At 44.5% G+C, this 27,960-nt stretch overlaps 1 protein-coding gene across 1 annotated transcript in view; it reads left to right on the plus strand.

Annotated features, from left to right (window-relative positions):
- The window catches only part of DOCK11 (dedicator of cytokinesis 11), a gene marked incomplete at its 3' end in the record, with an annotated part of 89,436 nt that extends 63,374 nt beyond the window's left edge, over nucleotides 1-26,062 (plus strand). Inside the window, exons 42-54 of the mRNA XM_082004097.1 lie at nucleotides 10,647-10,829; nucleotides 11,487-11,600; nucleotides 13,325-13,540; nucleotides 13,622-13,679; nucleotides 14,839-14,945; nucleotides 16,137-16,259; nucleotides 17,166-17,279; nucleotides 19,048-19,194; nucleotides 20,252-20,462; nucleotides 20,804-20,994; nucleotides 21,654-21,754; nucleotides 23,214-23,352; nucleotides 25,940-26,062. Coding sequence (XP_081860223.1) covers nucleotides 10,647-10,829; nucleotides 11,487-11,600; nucleotides 13,325-13,540; nucleotides 13,622-13,679; nucleotides 14,839-14,945; nucleotides 16,137-16,259; nucleotides 17,166-17,279; nucleotides 19,048-19,194; nucleotides 20,252-20,462; nucleotides 20,804-20,994; nucleotides 21,654-21,754; nucleotides 23,214-23,352; nucleotides 25,940-26,062 — 1,827 coding nt within the window. The remainder of the gene's footprint in view (nucleotides 1-10,646; nucleotides 10,830-11,486; nucleotides 11,601-13,324; nucleotides 13,541-13,621; nucleotides 13,680-14,838; nucleotides 14,946-16,136; nucleotides 16,260-17,165; nucleotides 17,280-19,047; nucleotides 19,195-20,251; nucleotides 20,463-20,803; nucleotides 20,995-21,653; nucleotides 21,755-23,213; nucleotides 23,353-25,939) is intronic.
- Nucleotides 26,063-27,960: the final 1,898 nt, after the last annotated feature.

Genomic DNA, 27,960 nt, shown 5'->3' on the forward strand with positions numbered 1-27,960 from the left:
TTAGCCAGAAATATTTGGTTTGTGCCTATAGCAAATAAGAGACCTTCCTTGCCTCCCTGGCAAATTTTCTGTGGTTCTTTAAATGCAAAGCCAAACCTGCACACCTGCTCAGTTTGATCTCACCATCAGCCTTCAAAACCTGGAGCCCTTCAGGGGTTCCACGTTCGCTTTCCAAGATGCTAATTACAGCAACGCAGGCTGTGTTCTTGGCTGCTGCAAGTATGGGCAGTGGGGTCATTTTCTTGGATTTATGCCAGCCTGAATCCACACCAAATTTGGTATTGTGGGTCTTCAAAGATAAGAAAAATTGATTACAGTTAATTTCCCCTATGACAGGACACAGTGTTGCTTCTGTAAAAGCAAGATATGAGCCCAGCAGATGGTATCTATAAGGAAGTGTTTTCTTTGCCAACTGTATAACCACATGAGTCCCAAACTTCCTTTTAAGTCCTCTGAACGGCTTTTCAAAGGCCCAAGTAACAATAAAATAGCCGCGGGGTCACTGCATTTCATGACAAGTGCAAGGATGGTGTGTTTTCCTACAAGTTTGTTTTGAAATACGAAAGCTGCACTGCTTTGTTTTGGGTTGCATATCACTGTTAGCTATAAATTAGTGTTAACTTCAAGAAAACTGTCGTGGTTTAGCCCCAGCCGGCAACTAAGCACCACGCAGCCGCTCGCTCACTCTCCCTCCCACAGCGGGACGGGGGAGAGAATTAGGAAAAACCTCGTGGGTTGAGATAAACACGGTTTAATAGGACAGAAAGAAAGAAGGGAACAATAATGATAATACCAACAAAGGAATGTATAAGAACAAGTGATGCCCAATACAGAAATTGCTCACCACCCCGTGATCGACAGCCCGTCCCCGAGCAGCGATTTCCGCCCCCCCGGCCAACTCCAGTTTATGTACTGGGCATGACGTCGTATGGTAGGGAATATCTCTTTGGCCAGTCTGGGTCAGCTGTCCCGGCTGTGTCCCCTCCCAGCTCCCCGTGCACCCCCAGCCTGCTCGCTGGCAGGCCAGCACAAGAAGCTGGACTGTCCTTGACGGCTCAGCAACAACCCAAAACATCAGCACATTATCAACAGTTCCTCATCCCAAATCCAAAACACAGTCTCACACTAGCTTCTGTGAGGAAAACCAGCTCTATCCTGGCTGAAACCAGGACAGTATCCACCCCTTATTCCATACCATTTACGTCATGCCCAGGTCCTATACTTTTCAATACATTCCAATTATTCATTATTACTCTTCCTGTCCTTTAATATATACACACAGATATCACTCTCTTAGTCCATGGGCCATCACTTAAAATGTCTATGGAGTTCAGTCAGTCCATGACTCTGGGCTTCATCCATCATAGCAGTCTCTCAGGGCAGGGGAGATGGTATGTGGTGTTGGATTGTCATCTGGCACGGTCCATGTCCATGATCTGCAGGTCGAAGATGTCGATCTTGAGGGATTTGTTGGGCGCAAGCTGCTGAAGCCAGTTCTGGTTTCATCACTGCTGCACGTTGCTTGGTTTCAGTGAAGCTCATTCTTCATCAGTCTGGGTGATTCTTACTATAATACCATTGATATGGTAGATAGCAGCCATAGTAGTAATGTCATTCTGAACAATTAACATAATACAATTCAAATCATTGACTGTTTTCACCCAAAATCAAGTCTCCTTGAGGTACACATCGGACTTCCCCATCCTTCCGCATTACCCACCAAGTGCACCCAGGTCCCTGGGCAAAGGCAATCCCACGAATGGGTTTGCCTTTTCCTAATGCAGGAGTAACCCAGACTGTCTTCCCCAGCATGTTTCTCACATGCACCACAGGGACTTTATCCCCTTCTACAGTACGTAGAAGTTTTGATTGGGCAGGGCCGGCTCTATTAGTAGATCCCCTAGTGTTGACTAACCAGGTGGCTTTGGCTAAATGTTTATCCCAATTTTTGAATGTCCCATCACCCATTGCTCTCAGTGTAGTCTTTAACAGTCCGTTGTATCGTTCAATTTTTCCGGAAGCTGGTGCATGATAGGGGATATGATACACCCACTCAATGCCGTGCTCTTTGGCCCAGGTGTCTATGAGGTTGTTTCGGAAATGAGTCCCATTGTCTGACTCAATTCTTTCGGGGGTGCCATGTCGCCATAAGACTTGCTTTTCAAGGCCCAGGATAGTGTTCCGGGCGGTGGCATGGGGCACAGGGTATGTTTCCAGCCATCCGGTGGTTGCTTCCACCATGGTAAGCACATAGCGCTTGCCTTGGCGAGTTTGTGGAAGTGTGATATAGTCAATCTGCCAGGCCTCCCCATATTTATATTTCAACCATCGTCCTTCATACCAGAGAGGCTTTAACCGCTTGGCTTGTTTGATCGCAGCACACGTTTCACATTCATGGATAACCTGTGCAATAGCATCCATGGTCAGGTCCACCCCTCGATCCCGAGCCCATCTATATGTTGCATCTCTTCCCTGATGGCCTGAGGTGTCATGGGCCCACCGAGCTATAAATAATTCACCCTTATGTTGCCAGTCCAGATCCACCTGAGCCACTTCAATCTTAGCAGCCTGATCCACCTGATGGTTGTTTTGATGTTCTTCGGTGGCCCGACTCTTGGGTACGTGAGCATCTACGTGACGTACTTTTATGACGAGATTCTCTAGTCGGGCAGCAATATCTTGCCACAATTCAGCAGCCCAGATGGGCTTGCCTCTGCGTTGCCAGTTGCTCTGCTTCCATTGCTGCAGCCACCCCCATAGAGCATTTGCTACCATCCATGAGTCAGTATAAAGATAGAGTACTGGCCATTTTTCTCGTTCAGCAATATCTAAAGCCAGCTGGATGGCTTTCACCTCCGCAAACTGACTTGATTCACCTTGTCCTTCAGCCACTTCTGCAACTCGTCATATAGGGCTCCATACAGCAGCTTTCCACCTTCGATGTTTGCCTACAATACGACAGGACCCATCAGTAAACAGGGCATATTGCCTTTCGTTCTCTGGCAGTTCATTATATGGTGGAGCCTCTTCAGCACGCGCCACCTCCTCTTCCGGTGATATTCCAAAATCTTTGCCTTCTGGCCAGTCCATGATCACTTCCAAGATTCCCGGGCGATTAAGGTTTCCTATTCGAGCCCACTGTGTAATAAGCGCGACCCACTTACTCCACGTAGCATCAGTCGCATGATGCGTAGAGGGGACCCTCCCTTTGAACATCCAGCCCAGCACCGGCAGTCGGGGTGCCAGGAGGAGCTGTGCTTCAGTACCAACCACTTCTGAGGCAGCTCGAACTCCTTCATATGCCGCCAATATCTCCTTTTCAGTTGGAGTATAGCGGGACTCAGATCCCCTATATCCTCGACTCCAAAACCCTAGAGGTCGACCTCGAGTCTCTCCTGGTGCCTTCTGCCAGAGACTCCAGGTAGGGCCATTCTCCCCGGCTGCCGTGTAGAGCACATTTTTAACATCTTGTCCTGCCCGTACTGGCCCGAGGGCTACGGCATGAACTATCTCCTGTTTGATTTGTTCGAAGGCTTGTCGTTGCTCAGGGCCCCATTTAAAATCGTTCTTCTTCCGGGTCACTTGATAAAGAGGGCTTACAATCAGACTGTAATTTGGAATATGCATTCTCCAGAAACCCACAACACCCAGAAATGCTTGTGTTTCTTTTTTGCTAGTTGGTGGAGACATAGCTGTTATTTTGTTGATCACATCCGTTGGGATCTGTCGACGTCCATCTTGCCATTTTATTCCTAAAAACTGGATCTCTTGTGCAGGTCCCTTGACTTTACTTTGCTTTATAGCAAAACCAGCTTTCAGAAGGACTTGAATTATTTTCTTCCCTTTCTCGAAAACTTCTTCTGCTGTGTTGCCCCATACGATGATGTCATCAATGTATTGCAGATGCTCTGGAGCTTCACCCTGTTCCAGTGCAGTTTGTATCAGCCCATGGCAAATGGTAGGGCTGTGTTTCCACCCCTGGGGAAGTCGATTCCAGGTGTATTGGACACCTCTCCAAGTGAAAGCAAACTGTGGCCTGCACTCTGCTGCCAAAGGGATCGAGAAAAACGCGTTAGCAATATCAATGGTGGCGTACCACTTGGCTGCCTTTGACTCCAGTTCATATTGAAGTTCTAGCATGTCCGGCACAGCAGCGCTCAGTGGCGGCGTGACTTCATTCAGGCCACGATAGTCTACTGTCAGTCTCCACTCTCCATTAGACTTTCGCACTGGCCATATGGGGCTGTTGAAGGGTGAGTGAGTCTTGCTGATCACTCCTTGGCTCTCCAGCCGACGAATCAGCTCATGGATGGGGATCAGGGAGTCTCTGTTGGTGCGATATTGCCGCCGGTGCACTGTTGTGGTAGCGATCGGCACCTGTTGTTCTTTGACCCTGAGCAACCCCACCACAGAAGGGTCCTCTGAGAGACCAGGCAAGGTGGACAGCTGTTTAATTTCTTCCGTCTCCAAGGCAGCTATACCAAAAGCCCACCAGTACCCTTTTGGATCCTTGAAATACCCTCTGCTGAGGTAGTCTATGCCCAGGATGCACGGAGCCTCCGGGCCAGTCACAATGGGGTGCTTCTGCCACTCATTCCCAGTTAGGCTCACTTCAGCCTCCAGTACAGTCAGCTGTTGGGATCCCCCTGTCACTCCAGAAATACAGATGGGTTCTGCCCCTATATGGCTTGATGGCATCAGGGTACATTGTGCACCGGTGTCCACTAAAGCCTTATATTCCTGTGGGTCTGACGTGCCAGGCCATCTAATCCACACAGTCCAATAAACTCGGTTGTCCCTCTCCTCCGCCTGGCTGGAGGCAGGGCCCCTCTAATCCTGCTCATAGTACTCGTTACCCACTTCTTGTAAATAGGAATCAGAAGTCCCTTCAAGAGGATCAGAGGTGAGATCAGCTCTTCTATTCTTTCTGGGAAGCTGCCCACTGGAAAGTGGAGCGACGATTTTCCTCGAGGAACCTGAACCCCCTTTTGTAATTGTTTTTCCTTGCAGCTCGCGTATTCGTGCCTCTAGGGTCGAGGTAGGTTTTCCATCCCACCTCCTCATGTCCTCTCCGTAGTCACGCAATTGAAACCACAGGGTGGCTCGTGGTGTGTATCCTCTATATCTTCTCTCTTGAACAGAAGAGCGCTTACTCCTAATGGCTGAGACACTGGTCCGTATGGGTGGAGGGTAGGGCATATCCTCTTTGAATTGCCGGAACTCTCGGGACAGTTTCTCTATAGCAGAGACGCAGGCCCGTAGGGAGGAAGAGAGACTTTCTTCGTATTGCCGGAGTTGGCCAGCCAATTCATCCACCGTTGGTCTCTCTCCGTCCTTCCAGGCCATTACTGCTAATGAGTTGGCATATGATGATGGTGCACTCCGTACAAACTTCCGCCACATAGGTTGCGTGCAATTGACTTCATCTGGATCTTTGGATGATTGTCCATTGTCCAAGTCACCATAAATCACTTCCAGCACCGCTAGCTCCCTCAGGTACTGGATACCTTTCTCCATGGTGGTCCACTTGCCTGGGTGACATAGAACATCTTCCTTGAAGGGATACCTTTCCTTCACACCCGACAGGAGTCGTCTCCAGAGGCTGAGGACTTGTGCACCTTTTCCAATTGCTTTGTCAATGCCCCCTTCCCTAGAAAGGGACCCCAGCTGCTTGGCTTCCCTACCCTCTAATTCCAGGCTACTGGCCCCATTATCCCAGCATCGGAGCAGCCAGGTGACAATGTGCTCACCTGGACGACGGCTGAAATCCTTTCGCATATCTCGCAATTCACTCAGGGATAGAGATCGGGTAGTTACCATCTCTTTTATAAGTTCCTCCTCTTCCTCCTCTTCAAGCGATGACTCGCTCTCTTCCCTCTTCCGTGCTTGTGATGGCCCTGCTTCAGAGCACTCTGCCTCCTCACTCTCTTCCTCTGGCTCCTTCTTAGCAGGATCTTCCTCCTCCCTTACTAAACGAGCTGACTTCCGCTTCCAAGATTTCTTCTTTTGTACAGGGGCAACTGATACCGGGATGGGCTGGTCCTCTGGTTCAGCTGCAACAGTCTGAGTAGCTACAGTGCCCGCCGTGGGGGTTGGAGTAGTGGCAGTGCCCGCCGTGGGGGTTGGAGTAGTGACAGTGCCTGCTACAGACGTTGGAGTAGTCACAGTGCCTGCCACATTGCCATCAGACCCAGAGAGCCCCTCTCCCCTTTGCACAGTGTTAAATAGGGTTCGGTAGGCATGGGCCAGGCCCCAGCACATGGCAATGATTTGTGTCTCCTTGGAGCTGCCAGGCTGACAGCATACTTCTTCCAGATATTCTGCTAGTTTATCAGGATTCTGCACTTGTTCGGGAGTGAAGCTCCAAAACACCGGAGGTGCCCACCGCCCCAGGCATTTGCCCATGCTGTTCCACACACCCTGCCATTCATAACTATCCAGCCTTGGGGCAGATCTCCGGGTGATATTCTTAAATTGCTTGCCAACCTTAGACAAAACTGAAACCATGTTCCCCAGAAGTAGCAATAGAGGTATTTTAACCAGCCAAGGGTGTTCAAAATACTGAAAAATTATTGTGATGAAGGAGGAAATGTTATGATAGAGGGTATCAAAGGTACCATTCTGCATTTCCTCCATAAAAAACCTTTCAGAGGCAGAAGTATAATTGCTAATCGTCTCCACAAGACTGTAGCCAAAATACAGTAACGGCTTTAGTACAGAGCTCAGATGATACCACATTAAGCTCAAGGTCACTGCTCTAAAAACAAAATTCACAGGCGAGACATTACTAATCATTGCAGAGTACAGCAGCCCGCAGAAACCAACACCGATCCTTAACATGTACAGCAAAGACGAGAGCATGATGCAAATCAAACTGATATTGTGACCTGCAACCGTTATTATCTCAAGCCTCGGGCCCCACGTTGGGCGCCAAAAAGGACTGTCGTGGTTTAGCCCCAGCCGGCAGCTAAGCACCATGCAGCCGCTCGCTCACTCTCCCTCCCACAGCGGGACGGGGGAGAGAATTAGGAAAAACCTCGTGGGTTGAGATAAACACGGTTTAATAGGACAGAAAGAAAGAAGGGAACAATAATGATAATACCAACAAAGGAATGTATAAGAACAAGTGATGCCCAATACAGAAATTGCTCACCACCCCGTGATCGACAGCCCGTCCCCGAGCAGCGATTTCCGCCCCCCCAGCCAACTCCAGTTTATGTACTGGGCATGACGTCGTATGGTAGGGAATATCTCTTTGGCCAGTCTGGGTCAGCTGTCCCGGCTGTGTCCCCCCAGCTCCCCGTGCACCCCCAGCCTGCTCGCTGGCAGGCCAGCACAAGAAGCTGGACTGTCCTTGACGGCTCAGCAACAACCCAAAACATCAGCACATTATCAACAGTTCCTCATCCCAAATCCAAAACACAGTCTCACACTAGCTTCTGTGAGGAAAACCAGCTCTATCCTGGCTGAAACCAGGACAAAAACCAAAAGTGAGTTATACCTTTGACACAGCTAGAATGGACAATTTGTCATTTTTATGGCCTTCTGTAGCTAATAATTACATGGAAAAGAATCCCCCTCTTATCTAGGGTCACAGCAAATGGTTGCTGGAGGCGACAAAACTCCTGAGATTTATTCTGCATCCCAAAATCATTCTTAAAAGTAGCTTGCTTTCTGCATTAAATCTGGTTACTTGATAGGCAAAAGGCTTAAAAAAAAAGACATGTCACAAGAAAGCGAAGAACAAACAAGGTCTATAATTGTTTGCATGTTTGGTTTTGGTTTTAGAATGAATCCTGCTTGCATGCATGTCTGCTGGGAATTTCGGGATAAAGCTGTCTCTGTTTTACCAGCTGGGAAGAAGCAACAAAAGCTAGATTGCACTTGTTTTATACCCTAGGTTTCCTTAACATCTAAACCCTTCTTTTCAGACCATCACTTACAGATAATTACAGATGTACATGCTTGGGAATGATCTTGAAATTAAGGGTTAGGAAGGAAAACATGAACAGAGGAAGGGGCTGAGACAATTTGCACTGCGTAAAAGAGCAGCTTGGACACATGGATGCGAGAGTGATGGAAACCCCATGTAGCTGCCCACTCCATGCCTCCCTGTCCCTCGGTGTGTTGGCACTAGCAGGGCATGTTAGAGGCATCGCAAATCCCAGGCCCTGAAGGACCAGGGCAGCAGAGCCTTGTTCATCTCCTGCAATAGCTGATTTGGGAAGCTTTTCCCTGTCCTGTTAGCAATTCCCTCTGACCACATCAAGCTGTGCTTTCCCTCCCCATTAGTGCTTTCAGGAGGCAGCACCATTACAGCCTCCCACGCTGTTGTGAAGGGCACTTGGCATGTCCTGTCCGCTGCTGTGGCTGCCCTGCCCTCATGTCCCTTTTGTGCTGAGGCCTCTCTGGGAGCTGCTCGCTGCGTTGACTCCTGCTCTGGCCCTTCTAATAGAGCTGGATAAGCAACGCGTTCCTCCAGCGCACGCAGGTTCGTTGCCACACATGCTGTTCAGCAGCTCTTGCCAGCTGGAGAGCCACAGGTAGCACCTGGCCAGATCTCCAGCAGGCATCGACCCTTGGGTCCAGTGCCCCAAACCTGGCATCAGGAGCGATTGCATCTGCTTGGACTTGGTCTCCCGAAAGGAGCTGCTGGGGACGCAGGTGCCCTATGAGCAGGGCACAGTTTTTCCTCCCAGAGCTGGTGCAGTGTGGAGGGGAGCACACAGGGAGGGATCTTGGGCTTCTTCTGCAGCAGATTCTCAGGCCAAGTTTTTCTCCCTGTGTCTGAAAAGCCTCTGCAGGCAAGCAGCGTGGTCTCTGCTGAGAGCAAGTGCCAGCTCTGTCTTCTTGGGTGCCCGTGTGCTGCCTGTGCATGCCCAGTCACACATCATTGTGGCCAGCTCTGGGCTAATCCCAGTTCTGAGCACAACCTCATCTCACTATGGGAGAAGGTTTGCATTACAATAGGCAGCAATTACTTAATAACTCCTTTCCCGAGTGCACACATGATCCTCTTGGCCCTGTGTTACTATGATGTTTATTTGCTTCTTTTCTTTCTCCCTTTTTTTTAATGAAAATATTTTTGGCTGGAGGCAGTACACACCAAGTATTTGGGCAGTGTCTTCATACTGACTTGTAACCTGTGTGGCTTGGTGTAAGCCCAACGGTGTAGTCTTGCTAGCCACAGCTCCTAGATTCCTGTTTTGAGACCATTTCACCAGCACGCCATGGTGGTGGCCACAGCAGTGCCTACAAGCTTTTCTAAATCATATATACTTAAGGCAAGGAGTAGAGGGCCACAGTAACAGCTCCAGGCTCTGGCTTAGAGGATGTGAGTGAATACTCTGACGGTAATTACTATCATCTCTCATGGGGTGAAGGTAGTGGGGCAGCTAGAAGTGGCTCATGGACCATGCCCCATGAGGCCCACTGAGTCTTGAATGAACTGAGCACATCTCTCCCCTGAACAGACCAAAAGCGTTGCCTCTTTGTGCCAGGAAATTCCCTGGAGCTGGTCCCCAGCTGCGTCAGAGGGAGCAGAGTGTCACTGTGCGATGCCCAAAGAGCCTCTGCTCCCTCCGGGAGGTGTTAGCATCGCCCCTCTCCAGCCAGGTCCCTGCGGTGGCTGCGGAGGCGGCTGCAAGCCACAACAAAACCCTTCCTTCTTCTGCTTCCCTGCGCCCAGCCCGCTGTGGCCGGGGCGGAAGGAAGCTGTGTGGCAGTGCCCCCTCCCCACCAGCCGCCACTCATGACCGCAGCCAGACGGACCCGCGCCAGCGGTCCCCGGCTCCAGCGAGCCCCCCATGGATGCTGCGGCTGCCAGGGCAGGGCACCGCTGCAGCCGTCTGCTCTTCAGGCACGGCCCCTGCGGACGTGCTTGGAAGTAGGTGTTTTTGGTAAGGTGACAGACGTGCTACGGCAGTACGGGGTGCTGGTCTTCAGTCTTCTGCTTTTCTTCACCCGGCTGCAGGTCTCTGAGCTCCGCTGCTAACCAAGGTAGCTCACGCTGCGGTTTGGCTGGGTCCTGCTGCTCTCTGGGGCCGGCTCCGTCTGGGGAGCCAGGGCAGGTCACTGTGTATTTTAGGGTCTCTGGGAGAAGCAAGTCTCTTGTTTGCATTCCTGAGGGCAGTTATGATTTTAGGGTTTTTTGGGGGGACGTGTAGAAGTAGCTGTGCACACATTGCAGGTCATGTTTCCCAGCAGGGTTGGACTTCTGGTTGGGCTCTGGCAGATTTTTTGATGTCCCAGATGGCAACCTTTGGTGGGAATGCCCGTGGGACCTCTCCTCTCTGCCCCAGTGCTGGCACTTATGGGTTTTCTAAGAACATAGAACCTCTCCGTCTGTCTGATTTTGTGAGAATTTCCAATGAAACCAAAAGTTGTTGGGGGAGGGGATAGACAGACATACAGAAGCACATCCCCAAAAAGTGTGACAGCAAAGTTCACATTGCTCTAGGAAACATGGTTAAAAATAGGCCCCTAATTCATTCCCACAAATACTTTCAGGCTCAAAACTCTGGCAGAAGTTTTATTGCGGCTGTCCGGGCTGGAGCCCAGTGTGTTGCCCCATGCCCCTGTCCCTCTGAGCTCTGTGGTTGTAATGTAATGGTGTATTTTCTAATATTTGCATGCCTCTTGTGAAGTTTCCCTCAGCGTTTTTCAAGGGGAGGGTGAACATGTGTGCTGCCCTCTGCTATGAGATCCTGAAGTGCTGCACTTCCAAGGTGTCCTCCACGAGGAACGAAGCCTCTGCTCTTCTGTATCTCCTCATGAGAAATAACTTTGAGTTCACCAAAAGGAGAACATTTCTGAGAACACATCTTCAGGTCAGTGACTGGGGAAAAGGTAGAGAGCAGGACACCTTAGATTTAATGAACAAATGCATCAATATAACTGTGTCACCTCCTATCTGCAGAGGATCTTGTCGTTGTTATATGGACAAAAATCCTCTTGATTTCCAGGCTTTGCCTAATTCCTGTTTCCAGTGATTAGCCCAGGGCCCTTTGGGTAAAATACACTGCCATCAAGTACTCCAAGCTATTGAATTTTTGGAATCACAGACACAAGACACATCTCTGCCCCAGAGGCTGGCCGGGATGGGGTGGAAGGGGAAGCAAAAAAAGCTGCTTTTGAGGCAGGAGGAGGGATTTTCCTGGAGCTGCTTTTGCAGCATTGTGTTTTTGAAGCAGTAGGGCAGATGAACGCTCTCTGGGTTGTAATGGATGAAGGTATGTAATACCCAAACAGGGATTTGTATTATGATTGTTATATTGTTAATTCTGTGAACTTGTTGTTCAGCAAAGCAGTTTGGTCCTCTGGGAAGTATTTGTCCTTGGCAGATATGACAGCAAACCTACAACAACCACCATTGCTTATGTTGTGGGAAAGATGTGATGTTTTCCTATGAGCTTTTTACTTAACTGTGACAATAAAACTCCTCTATTAGGGCTCATTTAAATAAAGCCCCTACTCTGTCCCAACAGATAATAATTGCAGTGAGCCAATTAATAGCAGATGTGGCACTCAGTGGTGGGACGAGGTTTCAGGACTCCTTGCTCATCATTAACAACTTTGCAAACAGTGACAGACCTATGAAGGTAAGTTGAAGACATTAAATCACATCATGTGTTACCAGCCATTAATGCAAGACCGGGGACACACTCAAGAAAACCATGTTTCAGGGTAAGGCTAATGATTGGAACTATTATATTTATAAGGTCATACTAGGCTGTGTTTGCTCAGTAAACAAGTATTATGCCAACAGCAATAGGGCTAGCTGCACAGGCAGGTCATGCTCCATCTGTGAGGCCTCAGACCAAGAGGAGGGAGCTCTGCAATTCAGGTTACACGTTGCAAAGTGTGCTGCTTGCAAGGGTGTCCAAAGAACTTTCAAAGAACTTCCAGCTTTGAGAGGAATCACAAGGGAGGGTCTTTTACTTCTGTTGCCTGATGGTAATAATTAGCAGGAATTAATTTTAATCAATCAAGTGTCAGTAATATTAAGAAAGCCCTCTTTCATGGAGATTAATGGTTGTATTTCTTTGGAAAATGATTGTCTGTCTTTGCACTAGAATTAACAGCTTCTACCCAACCCAGTGAACAATATGTCATCACTGCAGCTTGCTCCATTGCACACAGTGTAGCTGCCAAGGTAGGATAGAGGAAAATGGGAAAAGTTTTTACAATTCTGTGATTATCCTGTGACCTAAAGGCGGAATGGGAACCTCAAATAGGTGTTGAATTGTGCTACAATAAAGTTATACTTAGGATATACCTTGCAAAAACCTTGGTTCTCTTCTGCACGCAGATGTTTATAAAGGTTTCACTGAGCCGTGCTTTGCTGATCGTATTTTGCATCATGAGACCATCGTTATATCCAGTTTAAGTGCAAGAGTACAAGAAAGATTTCAATACGCTGGAGAGGATGCCATGCACAGCCACAGAGATAGCTAGGGAACAGGAGCCCAAGGAGAGGGAACGTGAGCTGGGCTCATCGTGGGGAAGAGAAAGCTGCGGGGGGACCTAACTGCTGCTTTCCACTACCGAAAAGGGAGGCTATAGAGATGAGGAGGTCAGGCTCTTCACAGAGGTGTGGGGTGGCAGGACAAGAGGCAGTGGGCACAAGTTGCTACCAGGGAAATTCCAAATTTACGTAAAGAAAAAATTATTTCCCAAGAATATGGTGCAGCCCTGGGGCAGTGCCCAGAAAGGACGTGGGATTTCTGTGCACAGAGGTTATAAAACTTGGCCAGACAAGGCTTGCTCTAACTCAATAACGGCCCTGCTCTGAGCAGGGGATCAGACTGCAGCCTCATTTCTCTGTTTATTACATTCCTGTGGTGGGAAGCTCTACAAATGCCTTTGGTGCTTTAGGAATTGAAGAATGACCACATCAGAGATTAACAAGCCGTATGTTGAATGAAATGCAAAATACTTCAGGCATGGTTTATGGTCTCATCCTGGGACATTCACATGCACGGAGCACTTCTGTCTCGCTCTCACACCAGCTCCTCAGGATGCCAAAGTACTTGCCTCATGGTAGCATGGGAACAGCCAACCTGGCATCCTGCACACGACCAGGAGAGATTGGCCCTGTGCAGGCCCTGACTGAACCGCCTGTAATTGCGTATGAAATAGTGTACACTGTATGCAGTACGAGTTCAATAAGTAAAAGCTATGGTTAGTCTTCTCTCCTCTGTTCTCGGCATTTTCAGACTGGCAGTAAGTGAAGTGTTGGCTGAAAGTGTAGCAAAGACTTTGGCAAAGCCTGGAATACCATTTATTTCTGTATTTGCTTCTAATTAGATTTGTTTTGTGTCAGGCAACTGCTTTTCCTTCCGAAGTCAAAGATTTGACAAAGAGAATCCGTACAGTGCTTATGGCTACTGCTCAAATGAAAGAACACGAAAAGGATCCAGAGATGTTGATAGATCTGCAATACAGTTTAGCCAAATCTTATGCAAGTACGCCAGAGCTCCGGAAAACATGGCTGGACAGTATGGCAAAGATACATGTAAAAAACGGAGACTTTTCGGAGGTAACTCATGTAATTAAAAACATGATGTGCAACAAGACAGCTGTACAGATGACATTTTAATTTTGCCTTTGTACTTTGCAGGCAGCCATGTGTTATGTTCATGTAGCAGCCCTCGTTGCAGAATTTCTGCACAGGAAAAGTAAGTGTGCACTGTTTGGGAGGCACAAGGACGAAGACGCAGTGATGGGCTTTGGGGGACCAGAATATTTTTAAAGAGAAGTTTCTTTTGATTTGGTAAATGATTATTTTAGAAACAAGCTAAAAAGGAAAAAAAAATGCAGTGGATAAAGCTAGAAGAAGATGAGTATTTTTTAGGAAAGGAATCCAGTTGTTCACACATAAGCATTTACTGGGCTGGCCAGGTCTGCTTAGGCAGTCATGTTGGCACGTTGCTGAGTGAAATAATAATTGACACATCATATCTCAGTTTAAATGTTCAGTTGTATTTTACATTAGGAAATGTGCTCACAGGGGAAGCCCATGTTAAAAACTGGCTGTCAGTTTGTTCATCAGAAGTATCACTATAGGCAGTACAGAAGACTATAGAATAAAGCAGTCAACATTCAGTTAAAAAATGAGACTGTAGCCTAACTGTACAAATATGTAAAGAACAATCAGAAAAAAAGAGAGTGTTGTGGTTTAATGCAAAACAGGAAGGAAGGATAGACTTGTGTGTTCTCAAGTAACACCACTTTGCAGGTTTTCTTTTAAATATGTGTTCCACAGTTTGATATATTGACCCCATTTCTCATTTCCATGTAAGGGAGTAATTGTTGAAATGGACACAACATTTCAGAAAGTTAAGGCTGCATAAAAGCTGATTATATGCACTGCATTGGCTGGAAAGGTCTTAAGTGCCTTGCTCAGGGGGCTTGGAGTCCCTCCAAATTCTGTACTTAACTGTGCTTTCTGCTAGGTGTGTACAGTCCTGTTCACTTACAGTATCAGCAATAGCTTTCTTCTTGCATCTTCTGTGCAAAGATAGACCCTTGTCCTTCTCTCCTGACTTTCAGCGGGCTGCAGCCCATTAGGTTGGTCAAAGATGACTTCCAGATAGCACAGTGGGAAATCTGTTGTGCTTGGTGTTGTTACATACTAGGAGTGACTCCCATGGCAAATAGCTGGGGAGGTTCTGATGTGTTCAGTCTCATACTCAGCAAATCAGTAGCAAAAATGGGAGTCAGGTCCCCTGCTACTTGTAGGACTTCGCTATCTGTTAGACCGCTTCCCTGGCCATTGAAGCATGATGCATTTGAGATATGTTATTATACCAATCCATTTGCTTTTGTCTGCTGCAGAACTCTTCCCCAGTGGATGCACTGCCTTCAGGAAAATCACTCCCAACATTGATGAAGAAGGTGCAATGAAAGAAGATGGTGGGATGATGGATGTACATTACAGTGAGGTGAGGTCCTGTAGTATAGACTACATGACATTTGATAGCTGATTAGGATTTAGTTTTAGACTTTGTTCGTGTGAGCTCTATCAAATTACAGTTGTGCACTGGCATCTGTAAGGAAGACTGTTCCATGGCAATTTCCCAAGAGAAATCTGCATTGAAGGCTTTTCTGTGTACAATTCAGATAGATAAGACTGGTGTAAGTTCTTAGTTCCTTTGAAAGGCTTTTCTAGCACTGAGACTGAAAAAGCTACACCACAATCTTTGCCTGACACGTTATGCAAATGCTAATTCTGCCAGCACAGGGCAGCGCAGCATGGTATTTCCAAGGAGGGACAGAATGCATGTCAAGCTCTGCCGAGCGAGAGGTCAGCTTAGGTTCCCATTGAGTTATGGCTGTGCTGCAGGACACTGCATTAGCAGAACAATCCAGAAACCATAACAGGGCACTGGGGAAGTGGAGTGGGTAGATCCTCCCACGAGTCATAAAGTCTCACAATTACTTCTGCACCATCCCTGTACAACTGCATTGGGTGGGCCACATGGCCGAGCGAGGTGGCCCTGCAGTCCAGCTGCCCAATTGCCTGTTTGTCAAGCTTAGGCTAAGAGGATCCTTAGCATCACTTCCCATTGCTATTGCACATGTGTTCCTTGGACGTGTTTCTTAGATACGGACTTCTGACTTCCTGTACTGTCATCTCCATACTCTCCCAGAGTTTTGGCATTCTCCGGGTAGGCAGCTAAATAACGAAGACATACTTGCTAGCTATCATGCTAATGATTTACTAAGAATGAATGGACTTCTGAAAAATAACTTGTCCTTTTTTTTTTTTTTTCCCCCAAAAATTAGAATACCTTTGGAAAGGCCGGGAACACACAGCATTTAAACTCATGTAACTCTGGCTACTTATCATAGAATCATAGAATAGAAGGAGCGGACCTTTAAAGGCCATCTAGTCCAACCCCCTGCAGTGAGCAGGGACACCTTCAACCAGATCAGGTTGCTCAGAGCCCCGTCCAGCCTGACCTGGAATGTTTCCAGGGATGGGTCATCTACCACCTCTCTGGGCAACCTGTGCCAGTGTTTTACCACTGTCATTGTGATGTATCAGGACCTGTTACAGTATCTGAAGTTAAAATGGTTTTATCTTTTAACTTTGACTGTTATTAACAACACTCATTTGGTGGCTCTCATAGGAAGTCCTAGTGGAGCTGCTGGAGCAATGTGTAGATGGCCTGTGGAAAGCAGAGCGTTATGAAACAATTTCTGAAGTTTCCAAACTGATCATTCCTATTTATGAAAAGCGACGTGAATTTGAGGTAGGCATGTTGAACTGGTTTGCGTATACCAGGTAATTTCCTAGATCACTGAGAAAAAAACAGGAGGCTTTTTTATTTTTGAAGTTATGAGTTAAGGAATTGGTATCAGTAAAGCACACACTGCGCTTCATTGCTGGTCATGAAACAACTTAGTGAAAGCAATGGTCTGGAGGGTAAAATTATTAAAGCTAAAGACACAAAAGACTTTAGTGAATAATTCCCACCTTCCTTCCCCTCAAATAAAGCTGTCGTCATGCCATATGCTCATCAAAGCCAGATTCTTTTTGAGACTTGAGCATTTTAAGGGTTAAAAACAGAGTGAGAAGTGTTGAAAGAAAGGACTAGAACTGCAGGTAATTCAGTGGCAAGTGGAGAGGAAGGAAGGAAGCTGTTACCAGCCCTCTGCCTTGCTCCTTCCCAACACCTGCTGTGACCCACGCTTCCTGCTTCGGCAAGGCTGTTGCTTGACTGCTAAAGAGCGCTTCTCTTTCCCTCCCTCCCCCATGACCCCTTACACGTACCCCAGCTATCTAACTGAAGCTAGGGGAAGCCTTGATCTGTTTTTTCATCAGAAAGCTGTTCTTAAGCAGAAAATAATTTCTGGGTAAAATACTGCAAGCTTTTCTACTCTTAAAGGCTCGGTCAGGGAACATGCTGAGACGAGGCTCAGCGTTCTCGCTAAGGATAGCGGTGTTATTGCAGTCTGCGGTGCCTCTTAGACCTGAAGCTAAGCATGTGCTTAAGACGGAGGTTTTTCAAAGAAAATTCCATGAGTTCAACCTCTTTAGAAATTCAAGTTTGAATTCCCCAAAGGATTGTGTTCGGATATCTCAGTAGCTTCCAGTGTTAGCTAGAACTTCCTGCTCGCAAAATTCTGCTTTAATGATGTCAAGATTTGGTTTCCAGAAACTTACTCAGCTGTACAGAACGCTTCATGGAGCATATGCTAAGATATTGGAAGTAATGCACACAAGGAAGAGGCTTCTTGGAACCTTTTTCAGAGTGGCCTTTTATGGGCAAGTAAGTATATACACCAGCTCGCCAGCTACCCCTCGCCGGGCATCCTGGCCCCTAAAGCTGCTGCTCTGTCAGACCTGAAGCCAAAAAGCCTGCTAGTTCCTCTGGTGCAGCCTCTGGTGCATCTACGTGAGCGTTTCGGTATTGCACCCTTGAGGTGAGGGCTTGTGTCTCTCTCCAGGAGCACTGGATTTCTTATAAAGTTTATGATTCTGCTGGTGGGCTTTTCACAAAGCACCTCAGCAGTTAGGAAATGGCTTAGGAGTTCAGAAAACACCGGGGGGGGGGGGGTAATTATAGTGATTGTAAGTTACACAAACAAAATTTAGTGTGTATAGTATATAACCAGTAACAGTATATAGCAGTATATAAACAGTAGCAGTAGCAGACGTTTTCTTTGACAGACAGTTGCTGCTCTCTTCTAGATTCTAGCAAAGTAAAAGGTTATCAGAGAAGCTGGAGGCAAAATCTGTATCAGTGTCGGTTACATACTTGTAGAGATAGCTGGTATTTTTTGTTAGCTGAGGTAGTTAGAAAAATGGGCAAGATCTGGGGCTGAGTCCCAAATAGGAGCATGATCCTATCATATCTGATGACGTCTTCTGAGCATGAAAGCAGTTGCAGTTCTATTTTTTTTTCTAATAAAATGTGTTACCACTCATCTCCCTTGTGTCTCTGACATATCTGCTTCTGCCTGTGGACCCATAACCATGGGGGAGATGCAAGACCCTTCTTTAGAAAGTATTATGTAAATGATATTAGCCCTGCCTTTCCTGGTTCCTTCTTTTAGAGGAGATGATGAATACCCCTGAAACCATCCTGAGTTTGTACCTTGGAACACTGCTGTCATTACACACACAACATATTGGAGCATTGACTTCAGCGGCAGCAAACGTACATTTTATTTTTGTCCTCATCTTATCTTCAGCTTTGGATATATCAAAAGTAAATAAGATTAGTAGTAGATAAAAGGAAACAACTGCTAGCTTGGTTTTCTAGAAGCTGTAGAAGTAGCTGGATCAGCCCCTAAAAATTAAACTATTGAACTTATCATCCTGACAACCAATACTTAATCCAGTTATGCACTTTAAAGCTTTGCCAGCTTTACATGCCAGCTACATGGAGAGTTTTAACACTGTGTCACAACTTCTGACTGGAACAGCTTGCAAAATCATGAAGTTTTCATGCTGTTCCCATTACAGGGAGGACTGGTGATGGAGGCACGACCTTTAATGCAACTTTCTCCTTATTTACAGCAAATACACCCAAGTTCTGCCTCCCTGAATACAAGAGGAATCAAAGCAGGGGAAACACGTTTCTTTCTTGATTGCTTGAAGTCCTTTTCAGCCTACACAGAATCCTCTCTACACTTTTCTTGTGGCTCTGCTGTCAGGGCTTCTTCAACATATGTGCCTTGTTTTTGTAGTTTTTCTCCTGCTTGCCTCTTTCCAACCTTTCTAAAAGTCAGCCACTCACCAAACCCCTCTCCCACTTTGTTTAGGTTCCTCACTGGTCATACTCAAGCCTTTGTGCTCAACAATGATATGTTTGTGTTGGTTGAGGAATTTTGTGATTTTTTTACACAATTTTTGAAGGAACGTATTAAACAGGCCAAGTTCAGTCAGACTTCATGCAAGCCATAGCCTTCTAAACCTTCTTGACTTTCTGAAATGTTAGTAGAAAGTTGCTTTCAAAGTAGCAAATCTAGAATAAAGTTTTCCAAGTGAAGAAACTCAGCTTTTCCTCACTACTTGTTTGTGATTAATGCTAGACTTTCTTTGAAGAAGAAGATGGGAAGGAATACATCTATAAGGAACCCAAGCTGACGGGCCTCTCGGAGATCTCCTTCAGACTCCTTAAACTTTACGGAGAAAAATTTGGGTCAGAGACTGTAAAAATTATCCAGGATTCTAACAAGGTAGAGTTAAACTGCATGAACAAGCTAACGAAATGCTTTTAACAGTGAACATCAGGGCCACATACTAGAGAATGCGCTGATGAGTGTGACAAAAATACCAGTTGTTTTTTAATACTGTGCAGGGCCTGGGACTGCACTGCTCTAAGCACTGTGCAAATGGGGCACAGAAGGCTGAGCTTTGCTCTGTGGAGCTGAAGATGGGAGATGACAGAGCATCCCTTCCTTCTGCCAGTAGGAATGGAGGGGTGAGCCCTGTCTTCTGCCCTCTTACAAGCACCTTGCTTCCAATTGCCCCTTGTGTCCCCATGCTCCCATGTGGACACGTTGCACAGCTTGACAAGTTTTGGTGCTGATCTGGCTCCCAGCTGGAAATAAATTAATTGGGAATTATGAATGGGAAGTTGCAATCCACATCTGACTGAGCCCTGTTGTTGGGAGGCGTTAGGAACCAGCACGGAGGAGCAGATGATTGGAAGCGGAGTTACTTCTTGTTGCTCTGACACTGCAAGTCTAAAAGAAATCTTCTGTGCCCTTGCAGCCATAGCTCCTTCCTTTGCCTATTGAATACCCATTTATGCTCCCTGCAAGGGCTGTTCACACCCTTAGGTTGCAGCTGTGGGTATGTCTGGGTTACTAAAGACAATACTGGTGGTCCCAAAGCTCCCTTCGTGCAAGCCTGTAGATTTGCGTGCCACAGCACAGCACGGCATGAACACTAGCTCATGGGCTGAAAGCATTAAGGTCAGATAAGAAGGACTACCTAGCCCAGGCATGTGCTGCATTGGGGGATAAGGTGATACTGTTACGTGTTCCAGATGCAGCTTGTTTAGCCCCAGCTGAGGTATTTCTTGTGCCACACCTCATTGTCTTGTGTGTCTGCTAGCGGATGGTCTAGACATCACACCTGAGGTCAAAGGGAGTGTTTGTGTGTCATTACCTGCACGCAATGGGGCTGGGTCAGCAGGGAGTCAGTTTAAATCAGATACTGGTAGATAAATTAGCCAATTATAAGTTATTAACCTTTGCTCTTCTAGTGAGTAACCCTTTTTTTTCACAGGTCAATGTTAAAGACCTTGATCCAAAGTATGCCCATATTCAAGTGACTTATGTGAAGCCCTATTTTGAAGACAAAGAAATCTCCGAAAGAAAGACTGAATTTGAAAGAAATCATAACATCAACAGATTTGTATTTGAAACTCCTTACACTTTATCTGGAAAAAAGCATGGCAGTGTGGAAGAACAGTGTAAAAAAAGGACCATTCTAACTAGTAAGTACAGGCATCTGAACATGAGACATTTTGTATCAGCAACTATTTTTAGACTATTTTAGCTCATAAAAATATCCCAAAAGAGTCAGAAATTTTCTCAGCTACTTAATCAGAATTGTGATACAATATTCTGGTTGGGAGGGGGAATTTACCTTATATTTTTATGTGAGATTTTTTACAAATTAATAAATCATGCTGGTAAATTATAGCCTTGTTCAGGATTTCACATACACGGAGAAAAACCCTGAGGGCAAGGATCTGCCCATATATGTTCTATGAAGAGTACTCCTATTTGCTGCATGACTTTTCAATCTATAAACTTCCTGTGCTGTTTCTGGTAGCTTTGAACTCCTTTCCATACGTAAAGAAGAGAATTCCAGTCAATTATGAACATCAGGTTAATTTAAAACCAATTGATGTCGCTACTGATGAAATAAAAGACAAGACGGCAGAGCTGCAGAAACTCTGCTCAGCTGGTGATGTTGACATGATCCAGTTGCAACTCAAATTGCAAGGCTGTGTTTCTGTGCAGGTAAGGCTTGATGTCTGTTCAAAATTACATTTATATACACATCTCAGAGTGAGTCATCTTTTCACGACACAACACATTTACTTTCCAGAAATCATTAACTACCTCATTTGCAGACCTGCGGCCATCAACCCGGGCACAGCTTGCCCTGCCGCACACAGTGGTACATTAGCGGGTGGCTCATGGTAATAAGCATTTTGTCCAGTGATGTTTACATTGTCAAGTCCAAGTGTAATTGCACATTAGTTGGCCATGGGTGAATGCTGAAATATACTTAACTCTTGAAGATTTTACTCTAAGTATCAAGCACAAATAGCCTTTTTGTGAGCCTGACTTCTCAAGCTGAATAAATGACCATAAGACTCAGACCATACTGCTTTTCCAAACAGAAGTAAGAGGACAGTATGAGGAAACAGATTGCATCTCTCTTTTTAGCTCCATTTATCTTTTGCTCTTAAAAAAACTAGATAGAAAAACTAATACTCAGCTTTTTTGAAACTTCAGGTGCTTCCGGTAATATTAGTAATGCAGAGTTAGTGGCATTCAAATAATATGCTAATGTTGGTGTGGTGTTTTTTTTAAATTGTTATTCCCTTCATAACTGCCTTTAGCAACTCAACGGGAGTTCTGGCATAAATGACTTCTTACTTCTTTGGTTCTAGGTTAATGCTGGTCCCTTGGCCTATGCCAGAGCTTTCCTAAGTGACAGCCAGTCCAGCAAATATCCTACTAAGAAGGTGAATGAGTTAAAAGAAATGTTCAGGTAAGATATATGATGTAATAAAAACTAGCCATCTGGCTGGAACATGGTACCTGCTTTGCCTATATTTTTGTCTCTTTCCAAAATCAACAGATCTTTGAATGCTTAGATGTGCCTTATAAAGATCTAGATCTCAAAGAGTTGTGGGTGCTCAGACATATGAAAAAAGCCAATGTAACTATATATGTCAAGAGTTCCCAAGCTCAGGGCTGTGATCTCCATGGGGAGATTTGCTTAACACCTGCTTCAACAGTTTGTGTGGGTATTTCAGATTATCATGTGAAGAAAGTATGTTTGAAAACCAGAAGTCTGATAGTCTTATGTTCAGGGATCATTCATACTGTGCGTTGTTTCCCAGTTTTTCCAAAGGGATTTCTTACTATATGTTGATGAACTTGAGATATTTTGAAGCAAATCCTTTCCCAATTTATGGAGGACCATCATTCTTGTTTCTGTTGCTAACTTGAAACTATGTGACTTGCATGGGCATTTTTCTAACTCCTGTCCCTTAGGGTAGGTTTCTACCTCTCACTTGAAAGTGTCACCCAGGATATAATCAGGCATCTCCTGCTTCACCTCAGGATGACGAGCTTTTGCCACACTATTTTCTGAACCTCTTGCATTCATTACTGGGTGCTGGTGACTCCCATTTTGCCCATTGGTCACTGTATGGAGAAGGCAGCATTTGTGCCAATCCTATTTTCCTTCAGGGTATTGAGTGAGTAATCTACCAAACCATGGAGCAAATACGAGAACAATCCCTGAAAACCCGTGATGCATGGATGCGGAACAAAGGGAAGGCGGTTTTACTTTCCAGCCTTGCAGTGTAGCCAGGACAAACACAATCTCTGTTTCATGCAAAAAATCCCAGCCATGCTTCTGTTTTTATTGTAGTCTATAAAAAAGGAGAAATACGTGTGTGAAATGAAGAAAATGAGTAACAGTAACCAAGAAATATTACAGCTCCCCATGATCTAAATTTCTTCCGGGAGGGTGCGTCTGCTGCTAGCAACTTGACCTCTCAAGCACACGTGCTACATCACATACATCCAGATCTGTCAAGCCCTGTACGACTGATTTCCCCCCTCTGCCTGACCATGTCCTCCCTCTGTTTTGTGACCCTGTGTGCAGCTGGTTGGGCTTATCTGGGATCTGCAAGCTGTGTGTGGTCCTACAGGTTGGGGTGAAGGTGTGAGACCACTGTATTGCGCTGCAAGTGCGCGTGTCCCATCTACTGAGGATCCAGGCTCAAAAGAGCTCCAGCAGAATGTCCAATACCTGTGTTGCAGCCCCTCCCCACTTCCTGATTTATTGTGCCAGGGATGCTTCTAGAATGTTACTTGTCCCAAATGTTGGAGAAAAGGGGGGGGGGGGAAATTATATTTACCTATCTGGTTGTTTGGTTGGTTTGGTAGAAGACTGGGCTAGTCTAATGCCCAAGGTTCACTCCTTTCCTCCCCAGGAAGTTTATACAAGCCTGTGGAATTGCTCTGGAGCTCAACGAGCGGCTCATTAAGGAGGATCAAGTGGAGTACCATGAGGGGCTTAAATCAAACTTTCGGGATATGGTGAAAGAGCTTTCCGACATCATCCACGAACAGGCACGTACTGCATGTCAGGAGCCCACAGAGGTGGTTCTGTCTGCTTGAAAACTAGCTAATGCTGAAAACTGTCTGAAAACTAACTGAAAACTTGATCTCTCTTCATGTTATTTAGCTAAATATAAAAAGGCGAGTAACTGAACGTGAAAAGTAAACAATACGCTTGGTGGATTCCTAAAACCAGTTTCTCTTGACTGAAAGTCTCAGCCTGGTGTTGGTATACAGCGTGCTTCAGGGTAGAGTCTTCACTGACACACACTGTTAGTTCCCTGGCTGCCATAGTCATGAGAAATCTTGTGACATGTTTTGCCTCATGTTTTCTACATCATAAGAATCCTGTGATAAACCACCAGTCAAAATTCTCTGGCAAAATTTCCGTTTCCTCAGTTATATCCAGGGGTTTTTTTTATTTTTCATTAAAGGATGTTTTCTTTTAATTTTGGCCTAATGCCAATGTGCTATTTATATGCACTGTTAAAATATTTTTGCTAATTTATCTGACCTGTGCTTTAATGTTTTCTTGGATCTTTCTAGGAAAATACATTTGAATAGTAGCATCAGAGAGGAGAGAGATTCAAAGAACAGTTGCACTTCTGCCGAGTATCACGCTGTGAAATTAGGCAAAAACTAGCTTTCTGAAATAATCTCCATACCTCTGCTCTTTAATTTTGCCTTCATTATGGCAAAAGAAAGCTCATTGTAGATGTAGAGTATCAAGCACATAAAACGAACGGTACAGACTGCATTGTGATTCATAGTACTTGGAATTTAGAAGAATGCCTTCAAAATCTCCCAGTTACTCAACATACAATCCATGTGTGACTATTAATTAAAAATGCAGCCTTTTATATCACTAATATATATACTGGTAAATTCCATAATAATTTGAGCAATTGTTCAAACTAGTGCAAAAATGTGCAAGAGGCAAAATAATACAACTGCAGCAGGCTAGTATTTGTAAGTTAGGTTTATTTACAATGAAGTAATGCTTATGGGAATTAAACAAAGCCTTGTTTTGAAAGAGTACAATATAATTTCAGGGAAACATGTGCAGTCTCATGATGGGGCTGAATTCTGTTGCAGGACTATAAGGGAGGATCCATTTGAGAGTGACTGACTGCTGCATCCCCTTTACTTTTGTTAAGATTTCCCTGCTATTCTGCTCATGACCACCATTTTCTTAGTGTGCAAACTACTAATTTTACACATTTGGCGCACACCTTTTTTTCATATACATTACCTACCATGTATACTCCGCTGCTGAATTTTGTTCAGAGATGTTCGTTCATAGGAGTTGCCACCTGCTTAGTCTAAGCTGTTTGCAAGTAAACCCTTCCAAGACATTTAATTTGCATGCAGCTGCTGGAACTTTTGTGGTTTCTGAATTCTGCAATAGTCAAATCAAAACCAAATCACTCCGTTCTGCACCGCCGCAGTACAATAGTTACGACTATCTTAGAACAAAGAAGCATTGTTAAAGCACACTCCCTATTATCTTGATAGATTTACAAATCCACTGTCGTGTTTTCTTTGCTTAATGGGCAAAATACTACAGGAACTGAAATATCAAAGTGAAGGGCTCCCTGGAAAGAATATACTGTTCACTTGTATTAGATCAAAAGGCAGCTTAAAAGATCATGTTTACCATGATCTGTTCTTTATGGATGTACAATATTATGTAGATGACTGCTGACTTGAACTTTGTGTTGCCATCAAATGACCTAAATGTCTAACAAATTAAACTTAATGGAACATGTATTCCTCTTCTGCAAAATTACTCAGTTAAACGTAAAAGGTATATTACATTAACTTAGTGTTCTCATTGCAAATAACATATGCTTTTCTAAATATTTTCAGTGCCCCAAAACAACACAGGCAGTGCACTTAGTTTGAGACAGCAGGGCAGATGGGTAACTCACTGGGTCAGCCTGTGACCTATTTACAGATCTTTTAAGTTAGGGAAATGTAAAACCAAAAAAAAAAAATGGTGAACTGCAGCTGAGCAAGTACAGGAAGCCTCAGAGTAGGCAGAAAACTGGATGTCCAAGAAACTGTTCATGATGGCCAACGATCTCAGTTTCACTGATGTAAATTCAAGCTAACTTGTTGACTGCTGAACCACAGGGTGAAAAACAAATACAGAGTCAGCTCTGGAGCAGCTCTACCACTGCAGTCAGATCCTGTGCTCTAAGACCATCCTTCAGGTTTTAAAGTACAAACTCTTGCCACGTGGCGGGGATGTAGTTTTTGCCGTATTTAGCTGCATGTACTACAAATGCTTACCAAAGAGACTATTAGAAATCTGTTACTGGTAAGATACGATAAAAATTTGCTGTATAGAGAATTGATTCTTTCCTATACTGGATAGTTGTAACTAAAAATTATCTATTAATACGCAGAATGGTGTGTATATATGAATGCTGCAGCAAATGCTAAATTACTCTTTCTCATTTCTTTGTTATGCTGCCTTTGTGAAACAGCTTTGAAGACAAGGTTGGGTATCTCTTTTGCATACCTTTTTAAACAGCTTGATTATAATAACGAACTGCTACTTTTACTGAATTTGTGACTATTTCATTTTGTCTAGATCTACCATGAAGATACAATGCATTCGCCGTGGATGCATGACTCCCTACATGTCTTCTGTGCAATCAGCGGAACATCTGGTGATGGAAGTTACTGTTCACTCAGACCCACAGCTGAAATATAAACATATCAGTCATATTTTACAGAGCTTTCTCAGGAATATTTGGAACTGTACACAGGATGTTTAAAAAAGAAAATCCACCTTGAGCAAAGATTCAGTTGGTTTTTTTCCCCAAAAAGTTGCCATGCTTTCAAACAGGGTGCTTGCTTATTTTGCCGAGCAACATTGAAAGTGCCTGGACGTTGCACCACTGTGCTTGTTTTCTACTTTTTTTTTTTTTTAAGCTAAACGTATAACAGGACATGGGAAGGCAGTTATCTAAGTATGTATTGAATTGCTGAACTATGAATTGAAATGATAATGGTACCATGTAAAGTTGTACAATGGAATATAATAAAATGTAAAACTACTTTGTAAATAGAAGGAGCATAGGGTATATAGAAATTAGCATTATATCATATTTGCTGCTGAAAGCTTTGTTGGACAGGGAACATGAAGGAGAAATTGTAATTCTCACTAGTAAGAGACTTTCCTCTTCTAAAAAGTGACTTGGGGGTCCAGATGCTCCTGTTGCGCTCACACAATGAGAGTCACCTCACCCTAGACTGGAGTAACTAAAACCTAATGCAGAAATTATAGTTTTCATACATCCTCTGAGCAGATAATTCTAAAGTAACCTCCATGATCTTACTGGAGCTAATTTCAATTTGGGCTAATCTTTCACGGCTGCAGGAGGGCAGATCGTACTCACTGAGGACAACCCAAGAGATTTGTCATTTGGTAGGAGTTTTTTTCTTTACCACTCATGGTCTCACACAAATATAAACTCCAAGGACACCACAAAATGAGTTGGGAATTATAAAGTCCTTAACACCTTTTAGAAAATGTCTAATAATCTGTGAGATGTGCTTTAAAAAAAAAAGTGCAGCGCATCAGAATAACTCATACAAAATTGAGTGTTTTTTTTAACATCATATGACATGCGTGTTCCCTCCTGTGAAACAGATCTGTTTTCTGAAAGCCCGTTATTTTTGTCTGACAGGTGGTTGGAGAAAATGTATTTTCCAGAATTCTTTTATTCCTTCTTCTCCTCCCCAAAGATTTAATACATTATCTCTGCCTCTTTTTAATAAGACACTTTCAGATGCAGGAAGAAGAAAACAGATCAGTAATTCTTTTATCTAGCAACATTTTTAACATCCATGTTATTTAAAATCCCATCAGTTGTAAATATGGTTCCAGTAGTTCATATGGAAGAGTGGGGGTTTTAAGGATATGTAACAAATGCCGTAATAAAAGGACTCTTCCTGGGTATTTAGCTCAGCTATAGTGTCTATAAAATTTTAAGCTTCTAATTTCTGTAACAAAAATTATCTTCAAATAGTAACTGGACCACATTTCAAAATGCTTATTATGCATGATTCTAAATACCTAAAATTAATTGTCTTCTGAGAAAATAATGTTGTGATCCGTAAATTCACCCATTAGCTGTTGCAAGCAAAATACAGATGTGCCTATGTAACAAACAGACCACGTTTCTGCTTGTATGTGCTTTTATGCCAGGCAGGCTCTAAATTTATCATAGCAGAAAGAGGAAGAGAGACTACTAGTTTTAAATATGGTTACTACCTTATTGATTTTCATCTTTCAACAAACAATATTTAAAGGCAGATGATGAGAGTTTTCCAAATTACATTACTAAAAGGTGATGAAGCTGTTTAATAGTGGATACATTACAAGATTTTTTTTGGAGCTAGTCTAACTCTAAACATCAGTACTAATGGCATATCTTGAATACAGTCAGCAATGATGAGATGTGGACATCCAAAAGCTCTTGCACTACAGGTCTTTCAAATACCACAGCTAACCTAATAGTTCTCCTGGAATCGCAGTGAAATTCTTATTCAGGTTTTTTGATGTCTTTAATGTTCTGAAATAACATTGTTGGCTGAATTTTCAAT

This window comes from Phaethon aethereus (genome assembly GCF_964289735.1).
Source record: "Phaethon aethereus genome assembly, chromosome: 10".
Classification (NCBI taxonomy): domain Eukaryota; kingdom Metazoa; phylum Chordata; class Aves; order Phaethontiformes; family Phaethontidae; genus Phaethon; species Phaethon aethereus.